The sequence below is a fragment of the Styela clava genome, chromosome 11 (assembly GCF_964204865.1).
Source record: "Styela clava chromosome 11, kaStyClav1.hap1.2, whole genome shotgun sequence".
NCBI lineage: Eukaryota > Metazoa > Chordata > Ascidiacea > Stolidobranchia > Styelidae > Styela > Styela clava.
Genome location: NC_135260.1, coordinates 9,565,611 through 9,578,660, shown reverse-complemented (window position 1 = coordinate 9,578,660; position 13,050 = coordinate 9,565,611). Strand labels below are relative to the sequence as shown.

Below are 13,050 nucleotides of genomic sequence, written 5' to 3'. Positions count from 1 at the left end.
TTTTTTCAGACAGCTATTATGCTTATTGAATTATTAAATTAGTAAAAATGTCATTTGGCAATTGGATGAACAAGAATCAGGTGCAAGATATTCCTCCTGTACCTCCAGGATCTGGTTTATTTTCTTCACCATTAGCACCAACACAGCCTAGTGTATTTGGTGCTTTTAAACAAAGTGGGGAATCATCCAATGCTGGTACATCTACTGGTTTAGGTAGTCTTCAATCAAGTTCTCTGTTCAGCACAGAGCAAAGTGGAAGATTAAGCAATACAAGTAGTTCATCTACATTTGGAAGCAATTTTGGTGTGCAGAGCAGTCAAGGAAATGTGGTTGGAAACACTCCTTCTTTATTTGGGACCTCACCCCGACAACAAACAAGCGTCGGGTCTGTATTTGGCCAATTTGGAACTACGAATGATAGTGAAAAACCGTTCCAGCAAGCTGCCGTCACTGAAAAACGAGATCCTTCTGTTTCCTCTTTATTTGGAGATGTGAAATCAACTTCTTCAGTTTTTGGTAAATCTGGCTCTTCATTCAGTCATACACATACCAGTCAAGAGCAAACAGTGGCGACCACATCACACTCTTTTACCCTTTTCCAACAAAATAAGACTAACAACACTGCATCTTCTCTGTTCGGATCTAATCGTACACAAACGTCATCATTAGGAAGTTCCAATATCTTCGGCACTATTTCAAAACCGTCTTCATTTTTGAGCGACTCCCAAACAACAGCTGAAAAATCGCATTCTACAGGTATATTTGGGACATCGCAGTCACTTTCTGATAACAAGCTCCAAGCGAATCCACGACAGTCAGTTATTGGTCGACTCCCAGTGCAACCATCAATTTATGGAAAAAGAAGATCACACATTGAAGAGGTTGGAAATACAGCGGAAACAAGTAATACTGGTATTTCAAAACCTCAGATCAAGAAAACATATGGACGTGCAAGATTTGGAGAAGCGCCTACAGCTTCCTATTTGCAAGGAAATATACAAAGAAAGCGTTCCTATGATCAAGACACCACACAAGAATCACTTAAATCCAGTCCAGAAAGCCATGTTGAAGTTGTAGAGGCGTCAAGAAAAAAACGTACAATGCAGATATCGCAGAACCCGGCATTTCATCAAATGCTTGTTGGATATAAGAAAAAACTGGCAAAACAAAGAGGTGATGAACCAGACATAACGAGGCAAGATAACCTAAGTGGAAGAGCAATTGCACAACCTCAATTTAGTAGAGCTCGAGCAAGGCGATCATCATCATCCTCTAACCTTATAGATCAGAGCGCAGCATTACAGTCTAGCGCTATCATTTGCCACAACGTTCCCCCTGATTTAATTGATAACAGAGATCTGCTCAGGAATCATTTTGAAAAATTTGGTCAAATCCTTCGTATTAATATTAATGCAGAAAAAAACACTGCAACTGTAGTATTCAAAACTCACGAAGAGGCTGCTGCAGCTAAAACTGAAGGGGCTCATGTCCAACAATCAGATTCTCCAATGAAAATATTCTTTTCGAAAAGAGCAAGAAAATCTGTAGACAAATCTCCTACGCAGTTAAGTGAATCTCAAAACTTGAAAGTTACTTATCAAAGTGGTCACAAAACACTCGCAAGAGTAGCAACTCAACAAGGAAACTCTGCTCGATTTCCACCAAAAAATCGAGTGTTTGCTCAGATTTTTGCTAATACTGATGAAGAAAAACTTGGGATATTGGAGAAGATTGATAATTTGCTCAGGAAAAAGGTTGTTCGACAATCAGACATCAAAAAAGCAAAGACAAGCATAGGAACTTGCCCGGACATGTGCCCAGAAAAGGAAAGGTATGTCAGAAATTTAAATGTATTGTTTATTAATGCAAGATTTATTTACAAATGGGATTGCATAAAAACTATTCACTCATCATAATATACTTTAACTCAAAACGAAATAAATTACCTCAATATTTGAATCAGAGATGCAGGACAAAATGTTGCGATAATTTGAAAATCATCATCGTTTATTAGGGTGCTTAACGTTATCTGGATAGAACAAAACAGTATCTTATAAAATTTTGAATTTTTTCTCTGCGTGATGCTTATGAATAGACAATAATGGTGTAATATTTGTTCATTGAATTATCATTAAGTAAAGTGCCTAAGCCGCAAGCTCAATGATTCTTTTAACAATTTTTTTTTATGCGTTCATGCGTATCTAGCTGGGTGAGGTGGTTGAAATGGGATTTGAACCCAAGGTTTTAACCTGCTATGCCATCTAACACTTTAATCACAAGGCCAGTACGCCCACAAAATTTGGAGACAGTTATTGCCATATCATACTTTTTTAGGTACTTGAGACAACAGAGAAAACTTCTGTCTGCTTATGAAATGGAAGGTGGACTAGTATGTCATTACAAAGCTGTCAAAGAATACAGTCGATCTTCTGCAGACCAGGAAGAACCTTTACCTCATGAACTACGACCTGCGAGTGTTCTGCAAATGACAATGCATTATATTCTTTTGAACATGATGCCAAAATTAAATGAAGGGCAGGTCGCAGACTGGTTCGACTTTGTTTGGAATCGCACTCGGGCTATAAGAAAAGAACTTACAATACAACAATTCAGTGATGTAACTGCAGTACACATCAACGAGGAATGTGCGCGGTTTCACATTTTTTGTGCTCATCATTTGTGTGAAGAAGATAGAATGGTATTTGATCCGAAAATAAATAACGAAAATTTAGAAAAGACAATGAAAACTATCATGGATCTTTATCACGATGTATATTTCTCGCCTGCTCAAGGTCAAGCTGCAGTACCATTGGATAATTCAAATGTAGCAGAAATGTATGGATATTATATCTTACTAAATATCAACAAAACAGCAGATGTACTGAATGAGTTACAGGAACTACCTCCTGAAGTGAGGTATTCGTCAGATGTTGGATTTGCCGTACAAGCATTTATGGCAGTGCACAGCAACAATTACGCCAAATTTTTCAAAGTTGTCAGACGAGCTACTTTTATGCAGGTTAGTCAGTAAAGTTTTTCGCCTCAGGATTTTAGCTGAATCTTTTCCATGTTATGATAAATTTTCAATTTGGTATGGTCATGCATATTGGCTTGAGAAAAAAACATACACCTAATAAAATAACTATTGCACCACTAATGAATTACAGTTAATTTTGACTATAAAATATTGGATTACCTGTAGATTCGGACATTCCAAGTCTACCTTCATTTATAAAGAAGATTTACATGAATAGAATCAAAACAATGTGGAAAAAATAAGTAAATAACCTTCATTTTTTACAATAGAAATAAAAAATATTGTAGTATATTTCTAATACTTGTACATTTTTCAGGGCTGCATTCTTCATCGATACTTCATGCAAGTCCGAAAACAAGCTGCTTCGACAATATGTAAAGCATTTGTCGTACAATCTAATAAAAGGACTGTTCTTTTCCCTGCTGATGATTTTATGAAAATTCTTAGTTTCAATGATATGAAGGAAGTTGGCATCTTTTGTCAACATTTTGGAATAGAAATTGACGCCAACAATATGTTGTTATTAAACAGGTTGGTGAATAGTTTTTTTGAATTGACTCATCTTAATTGTGTGTGGTATATGTCAAATGGGCAATATTCTAAAGACAGAGATAGTAGCTGTGCATAAATTTATCCGAAAACATGTGCTTCATAATCGATATTGCAGGCCAATTTTCGTATTTCATTGGACACGTAGTGGACATAACGAACGTTTCAAAATTTTGTTGTTATTGTTATTTGTCTCCATCATTTTTAAAAAAATCGTTTTTCTCTTCGAATACTGGACCAATTGCTTTGAAATTTTCAGTGGTTGAAGATAAAATTTTTCCTCAGAAGGCTATTACTTTTATTCATTTTAAATATTTCTGTTAGCTCTGTGAGATTTGTTTTTGTTTGCTATGACGTCATTAAACGTTCTGCGGACATTGGACGCAAATTTGTGTCCTACTGTACTGCTTCGCTTGGTGTGAATATATTTGTAGACTGTGATCTGACGGTACGGTAAACCGTACTGTACTGCGAACAGACGTGTCCATATATTTGGGCGTAGCTCTCTTGTTGGAAGAAATAATTGAAAAATATCAGACGTTATAAAGGGAGATTTGAAAAATAAATTTGGAATGCATGGACTAAAAATTTACCGGTTGTTATCGTTGGAGCATCAAATGCGGTATCTCACAAGTTAGAAGGTTATTCGAAAGATATGGATTTGATTATAAATTGCATCTGTTTTAAAACCGGATGCTGCAAAATTTTAATATTATTAAAATGAATATGAGGTCTATACAATTTCTTTCAGTATACATGATATTGTTCAATGTAGTACTTCAGTTGGTATTGGTTAGTATATAAAAGAATCCAAACTTAGGATATTATCGCACCGGTCATTTTCATTGTAGAACTGATCGGAGCTGACAGTAAAATCAGTTATTGCTATTTTTGAAGAATAAATAAATCCTAGATAATTGAATTCTTTTCATGGCAGGAATGGCCTTGAAGAGCCTGACTCTTCAATGGCTGAATCAAGGTCAAATCAAGTTCTTGATAAAATCCAAGGTCAAAGTTTGGCCAAATTAATTGCAAAACGTGATATTGCACCGATTCATCACGAACCATATTCGAGTTTTGATAAGGATGGCAGGTAGGATTTTTCACAACACATATGTTTCTTGATTTGTTATATAGGATAGGATTCACATAATTATCCCGGGGAAAAGAAAGACGATAACACGGCTTAATGATATGGCCAACCATGGCCTCTTCTCCGGTTACCCGTCCATATCGGGTATGAGATTAGTTAGTCAGTTACCGGTATTTGTTTCCGTAACCGACCAATAGTTATGGGAACCAGCCTGCGGCGGTGAGGATTCCAGCAATTCTCTGTCACTTTATTATCCCCATGCGATTCGAATCTGCAAAACCATGCAGGGTAATGATCATAGGTGCGAAGGGGATCATATTTCTAACACTTAGCATGAAGCGCCACAGTGCCAGGCCTTCGAATCTGAACGGTTCAATACCTCTTTATAAAATTATATACCGGTAGTTAGTGAAAGATATTAGCTTCACTAGAATTTTCGTTTTCATTCTTATTTCAACCATGTACCCTGTCCAAACCCCCCCCCCCCCCCATTTTGAATTTCTCAGCAGTATTTCTTCGATTTCATTTTAATTCGTTATGGTCAGCATAGAGAGAATTTTCACATTTTTTAATTTTTTTTCTACTTCACACCTCCCAGCAATATCTACATTTTGATTAAATTTTTCAGATACATTGGAGAACACACTTCATTGCTGACTTCAGGAAAAATGTCAGGATTTCAAGCTGTACCAAAGCCTGATATACTGGAGCACATGAAGCCAGCAATAAAGGTATATGATTCTGTCATAATATCACACTTAGGTCAGAGTGTTTTTTTTTTCTGTGAATGTGCAAAATATTTAACATATTTTATACTCCTTCAGCTTGCATTACCACCGGGAGTTACAAATGATCATGTGAAAATATTGGCACGAGAACTTTTTCATGAAGTAATTGATGAGACTGCGTTAGAAATGGCTAAAGAAATGCATGAAGCTGCTACATGCACTGTCATTGGGAAAAATGTGATGGAAGAGGTACTCAATGATTTAATAACAGATACGGCAACTCAGATGAAAAAGTCTGTTCATGATGAAAAAGAGAAAGAACTGAAACAAAAGAGAGAAAGGGAAGAACAAAAAAGAAAAGAAGAACTGCTGCGAAAAGAAGAACAAAGAAAAATAGCACTAAAAGAATTGGAAGAAAAACTGGAAAGAGAGAGAATCGCAAAAGAAAAAGAAGAAATGAAATTACAACAAACGGAAATCATCGCTACACAACTACAAACCGAAGTTGAAGATGATATAATAAATACTGTTGCAGAGGACACATGTAAAGAAGTTCTTCGTGAGCACAGGATAGAACTTTTAGCCAAGGAGGAATTTGTTAAAATTACTGCTGACGTTACTTTTTCCATGCTGAAAAAATTATGCAACGACACTTATAAAGAAGATAAAAAGAAGCAATGCCATTCTATCTTTTGTGAAATTCAAACGAGAAAACTTGAAAGACTGTTTAACAAGTGGATCAAAGTAAAAGCTGTCAAGGTTAAATTTCAGAATATAACGACAACTTTTCCTAGTGTTCCTTACTCTAGGAAAATTGGTGATCAAGTGAAATTCTTATTGCCAAATCAGAAGCCGTTTTCATTGATTCGAAAGCGCAGCAGTTTTCCACTTGATAGCACAGCGGAAGCATCTCTACGATCACCCATGGAAATAATGAGCTCAAGAAAGAGATGTAAGACCTACTTCTCTGTGACAACAGAAAAATTATCGGAAATGTATAGAAAAGCATCTGAACCGTTGTTGTTTTGTGACCTGTTGAATGATGCCGCAAGTGGAGAAAGTTTCTGGCAGGATGGGAGTCATTTTACAAAAGATGTCCTATGGAAGATAGCAGTTTATTTTCCTGAAAATAATGATGAAAGTGAGCTGCAGAATTGGGTAGAAACAGCTTTTTTAAAAGAAAACGAGGAAATTTGTTTATTTGAAGGAAACAAAAGTCCAAAAAGGGATGTCTGTTGCCGTCGCATCTCAAATAATAGTCAAAGAAGTGATTTAATGGGGACTTCAAGCATTGTACTTATTTTATCCAAGCCACCCACTCATCGAACAATGTATTGGACCCAAGCCCGTTCAAATCTTGAATTTTTAATATCTACCAAACCTTCCATACCCACTATTCCACTTGTGATTGTTTTACTAGATTGGGAACTCGACGAGGACGCTTTAGCCTATGAACTTGGACTTCCCTTACTTGATTTTGCATTGTCAGATTGGGCATCATGTAGTTTGCATAGAGGTCAAGAAAATGTATTGATGAACTATAATAAGTTAACATCGTGTGTTAAATTTTTGTTTCAACGTTCGCCTGATCGGCCAATTTTAACTAGTGTTAATCTGCTTGACTTCTTTGAAAACACTCTTTCTTCAGAATATGTTACACCATTATATCATCACATATCTAATAGGCAAAAATCAGGAATGTACCCGCTAGATCCAGCTTCTCAGATTGATTTCTATAACTTTGCTATCGAATCTTTAGCTGGTGTGGCAAACAGTGAGGAATTTATAGAGATTTCGTGGCCTCCTCCCGAATTTGTTGAACCCGGAAAAACAACTGAACTGCCCATACCTGGATGGAATTCAAATGAGAAATTATTACAACACTATGAAAGTATGCAGAGATGTAAAGTACCGTGTTTTCCAATTATTGCTGATGATATCACAGAGAATGAAATTTTTGAAATTGTTGCAAAATATGCAGAAGATGTGTGTCCTAGTTGTCCCACTTTATTATCTTCTTTGAAGCATGGCATCAACGCAGAACTCCAGAGGCTTAGTTATGAGGTTGATATTTTTAATGACAATGACGAGAGTGGAACTTTTTCTCTTTCAAAAATGTTTGACTGGCATAAAGTGATTGATTTTATTATCAGTCAGCATTTAACCAATCTTTTATATTATGGTGAACTGGGAAATATCGAGATAACTTTTCCGTCTGACATTTTGGACAGTGTGGAAAAACATCCGGGTTTTGATACCCTTTTCAGGGAAACACACTTTCAAACTTTAAATGAAATTGAGAATGTGACGGAACCTAAGGCAATGCAACAAACAATTTGCGGAGTTGAAGATTTCAGCCAAAATGAAGTAATATCAAAGTGTGAAAAAAATACTAATGACTCGACCTCTTGGATAAAGAAAGAAAACAATATCACAAACACTGTAAAAGAGACTCAAGATTTACGGGATAAAGTAAAATATGAACAAAAAATAAATGCAGAATATGAGGAAAGACTAAAAGCCATATTGGAAGAAGGTGAAGCGTCTTTGGGAATATTAGACTCCAGCACAGTCTCTGCGTCATTACTGTCATCACCATATTTTTCCTTTATTTTTTAATTAATTATACCTTACTGTTATCATGTTCAAATTTCGTATGTTCCTGAGTAAATTTTTCCTTGTGTATTTATTCTTGGTCTCGGTCTTGGTAGATTTCAGGAATGTTTACCGGCATTTGGGTACTGCAGTCTTGAACAGAATTCGCTCCCTATACGGAAGTAAGTTGTTGCGTTAGTTGACAGACATTAGTTTTCTTTCATGCTTTCCAACAAAGCAACAGTTGACAACTTCGCTTTTGGATTCGGTGGGTATTTCATATTTATCCCAGGGTAGAGGAAAGCCATTGGGTCGACCGTGTTCATAACACTCGGTCGGCCACAAGCTGTTTTTTTTGGTTGGGATCTTTATCACCAGCTTCAGATACAAATTAGCTTTTGTTTGAACTCAGAACCTCGATTAATACAAGAGTTCCTAGGGGGCACATTTCTCATTTACCAAACAAACTATCTGAACATCTATTATAGACCTCTAAATTGGTCTCCACTAACAAACCCACATCTACCTATAAGCGCTGGCGGCTAATAGTGTTGAATTCCAGAATCAACATTTGTACAATTTTGTATGTGATTGATTTGCTGTTCCCCGCGCATTTCCAGTAAAGCTTCGCTCTCTGTGCTGTATATTTCAGAATTAACATTCGGACCATTTTATACACAATTCTGCTGCTGGCACCTTTCTAGTAAAGTTTCTCACTCATTTTGTTGCGATTTTTTTAACTGGCCTCTTCCATATTTAACTTGTATTGTAGGATATATAAGGATCGCTAATGACTGACATTAAAATACACAAGTACAGTTTTAAAATATGTATTACCTATAGAACACAGTATACGATATATGAAAAAGATATAAATAAATCAACGTGGCAGTATGGTGCGAGAGTTTGAAGAAGTTGAATTATCTAGTTGAAAGGATATTCTTTTTGCACATTTTGTGTTATAAGAATTACTTAAATCTCCTGTGGCAGTTCGCTTTGACACCGGACTGTTGCGAACCATTTCATTAATATATTGCAGTTGACTTCCTGGGCTACTAGAAAACTTATATTCAATACATCTGGGGGGTGAGGGTAGTCCACCTCTAAGCGGTGAAATATATAAATTATTTGATACCCGAACTGGAGAATCAAGATTGTTGGGAAAGGGAAAGCCCTTCGCTATTTTTGTACCACCACTTGCTTCTTTTTTCTGCTTGATATATTCCTTGAAATAAGTTTTCATCTTCGGCAAAAACACCTTATTGTAAAAAGTGACAAGATCCCCTTTAACATCTTTGGAAGTAGTTTTGTTAACCTGTTCTGTGCTTTGTGATGGGCTTACGTCCACAAATTTTGATGTCGAAAATTTTCCCACTGGTGATGGTGTCAAACTTACGGACCTATGAATGTCTGGGTCGCTGTTTGGTAACATCTTGTAGCACTGAAAAATAATCTTGAATTCGAGTGGTTGGACAGTGGGCAAGGCTTTACAAACTGCATAGATAATGCACAGCAATAATTGGTCTAATTTTCTTCCGTACAGAATTTCATAACAATGGTTAGTGAAAGCGTGGTTGAATGTGTTCCACATATCTTGAAGAAAATCGGTGATACATAGCATATCACACAAATCTTTCAATAGCACATATGCGTAATTATATGTCTCCAGAAATGCCGCCATAAGAATTGGTTTCCATTTTTTAGGTTTAGATTCCTGTATGTGCTTTGTATCTGAAACACTGGAAGACTTTATGTCGAGATCCTTTTTCAATTCACTTTCTGAAATTTCACATTTTTTAGAGTTATTTTTAAACTTTTTCATTATATTTTGTTGAGAAAGTTCCTCCATAGCATTCTTAAGATCCTTAAATGAAGGCAAGAATGTTTTACATTCGTCGATTTTGGACCATATTGAAGAATCTGTGTTCCATATCACCATCTGCATTATGGAAGTGATAATAATTTGTGAGTACTCACTCAGTATTTTGAATGTTGCGTTAATTGAGAGCTTTTTTAAAAACTTTAGACAATCCAATGCTGAACCTTTAAAATGCTTTATCAATAATGTAAGACTAGCTCTGGGTGAAACATTATAATCCATCAAAGTTAGAGTTACAGAGCATATTTGTAAAGTTGCTTCAAATTCTATGGCTAGACAGTTTGCACCATCTTTATATTTTCTTTGTGCTACCAATTTCTGTGAAAGACATGAATATAGTTGGATACATCTTTGTACAATTTCTTCAACACTTTCAGTTACCAAAGTTAGATTTATTATACTTGGTAAACAACGGAGAAATTCTTGCCGTGCATTTTCAACCCTGATTTTGAGGTCGGCATCTTCTTCATTATCGCAAACACAGAGATTGAGAAATACCTTCACTTTCTTCCCATCCATACCGTACTGTAACCAAGTAAGGTGCGGTATCGTACAGGAGTGTTGAAACAGTGGTACAAAAATAATCAAGTCTATTAAACCAGAGACAATGCATAACAACAAGACGTCAAGCTTCCTTTGTTTATTAATATAATTCCCGACGATTTGTTAATCACTCTCTGCCACCTAGTGGGGGTTTACAACAAGCGGTTGTCTTCAGAGGTTGTTTGCGGTGGAAGTTGTTTCGAAGTTTTGCAGCATCACCATAATAGTTACGAAATTATTCTATCCCTTATTTAATAATGTAACCAAGTGTAATTTTTTGAGGATTTGTTAACCGCTATCTGCCACCTAGTGGAGGCTGGCCGCAAACGGCCATCTTCACAGGTTGTATGCGGTGGAAGTTGTTTCCAGTTTATGGGAAACAAGTATTGTTGTCCGGGATGTAATAGATAATCAACGCAAAAAAAGCATTGTCAAAATACCACTATGGAAAAATAAAACAGTACAGCGTAATACCGTCGAAGTTTTTAACTTCGGACAAAAAATTTAAGCTGGCATATATCAACTAAAATGTGACGTATTCATGCTCATGTCAATTTCTATTCTAGCATTGTTTTCAACTTTAATAATGTCGCCAAAAATGTACCGTATCACGATTTTCAACAACTCCTGAACAAAGTAGCAGTAATTCAGAAGACTCGAAAATGGATGTCGTACGCAAAATGACTCCATTGGGTCAATAAATCAACTTCATACTAGATGAAAAATCTTAACCCTAAGAAGATTGGTCATCCGAGGGAATTTACCAAAAAAGAATGGGCCCGATTTGCTTCATGTATTCAAATTATTGCTCGTTGGGTTTTTCCGATCGGTTCTAAAAACACGAGGAATATTGTAAAAAATTATTTGGATAGAAGAGAAATAAGTTCTTCATTTCCGGACAACAAACCTGGTGGATCGATAACTTCTGTAGAACACGCATTTAATATAGTACAAGTTGTACGTTAAGATATTCAATCATATTATTCAGAAATGAAAGACATAGTTAACCGAATACCACCAGCAAATTTTTTAATCGCGATGAAACTAACCTCCAAGACAACAAAGGAGAAAGCGACCAATTGTTTTGGATCGAACTCGAAGTAACAGATTAGAAAGGATTCAAGACTCTTCAAAAACTTCAAATTCCACGATGTTCTGCGAGCCAGCAGCTATCAAATTCGGTTCATACCACACTTGACCAAGTGTGTAGTTAGTCTGATCATTGGTCTGACATTTTATTTACCAGTCTGAGTACCGAGAAGTTTTTGCTATCAATTGACTTATATTTTTTTGTTGTGTATTTGTACTTTGATGAACAAAACAAAATAAACTCCCCCGCTCTCTCTAATGAGAATATTTATACATTTAATATTTAATGCACGACGAAAATAAAATTTATCTGGCCTCCCCGTTAGTCGTTGGGCCTCCCATATAATGATTCGCTTCTGGTTTAATTAATCTCACGTCGTCACATGGTGGTACTATAGAGTAAAGTAATTACGGGTTAACAGTGTTGAGCTCGTATGTCGTATATCTTTTCTTTATCTGATACCATATCTGAACGGGTCTGTGTAATTTGTTTTTATTAATCATTTTTAATCATTTTATTGTTATGCTGATAATGGAGGCGAAATAAACTTGTATTATTGGACACGTAGTGGACATAACGATCGTTTCAATATTATGTTGTTGTTGTTCTTGTTCTTGTTCTTGTTGTTGTTCTTGTTCTTGTTCTTTGACACGTTTTTAAAAAGTCGCTTTTCTCTTCGAATACTGGACCAATTGCTTTGAAATTTTCAGTGGTTGAAGATTAATTTTTTCGCTAGAAGGCTATTACTTTTGTTTATTCTTAAATTTTATATGAATCCTATGAGATATGATATTTCATACAAAATTTCGCGGTATTTATTTTTACTCATGGGAACACTGTTTTACACTTATTTCAAGCGGTTTCGCGATCGATTGTCTTGCTCAGTACTACAGCTACTGTAGGTCGGTACTGGTAAGTTGCCATACCGGTGCCGTAACGCAGTGAAATTGACTTATTCCTTAGGATAGGATAGGATAGGATTTACATATTTATCCCGGGGGAGAGGAAAGCCGATAAGACGGCTTATCCATATGGCGAACCACGGCCTCTCGTCCGGTTACCATTCCAAGCCAGACTGGATTCCATGGCAGGTGCACGCCCGAGGGCGCTAGCGCTCCGCAAAAATGCACGCGAGCGAAATCAATTTTGCACGCCGAAAATTTGCAATTGCTCACCAATGTAAATCGGTTTAAATGGTTTTAAAATCAATAATCCAGTAATATAAAGATGCCAAAATATTATAACTCCACAATTGTCGACAAATACCAGCCTGCAAGATTTGGTCTGATCGAAATATTGCGAAGCAAAAAGACCATGGACCTTTTCCCAACCTTTGACCCGCGAAAAATTCCTCTCATTGTTACGTCCTTTTTTGCATCTTGCTGATTGGCCAATGTCACGAAGTAAACAAGGAAGTCGATGCACGGGGAAAGGTCCATATCGTGTTGAATGATAGGAAATAGGAATCCCGTGCGAATAGTTATGGACGAAAAGATCACTTCCGCACCAATGGCCAAGTACGGCTCTGATTCAGCG

General features: G+C 36.4%; 1 protein-coding gene across 1 annotated transcript; it reads left to right on the top strand.

The window, feature by feature from the left end:
* The first annotated feature begins 4 nt into the window (after positions 1 to 4).
* On the top strand, positions 5 to 8,112 carry LOC120347120 (germinal-center associated nuclear protein-like). The gene is made up of 6 exons (XM_039416970.2): positions 5 to 1,831; positions 2,335 to 3,019; positions 3,354 to 3,568; positions 4,524 to 4,679; positions 5,308 to 5,410; positions 5,504 to 8,112. Exons 1-6 carry the CDS (start codon positions 48 to 50, stop codon positions 8,024 to 8,026), a joined length of 5,466 nt encoding a protein of 1,821 aa, XP_039272904.2. The 5' UTR covers positions 5 to 47; the 3' UTR covers positions 8,027 to 8,112.
* The last annotated feature ends 4,938 nt before the right edge of the window (positions 8,113 to 13,050 follow it).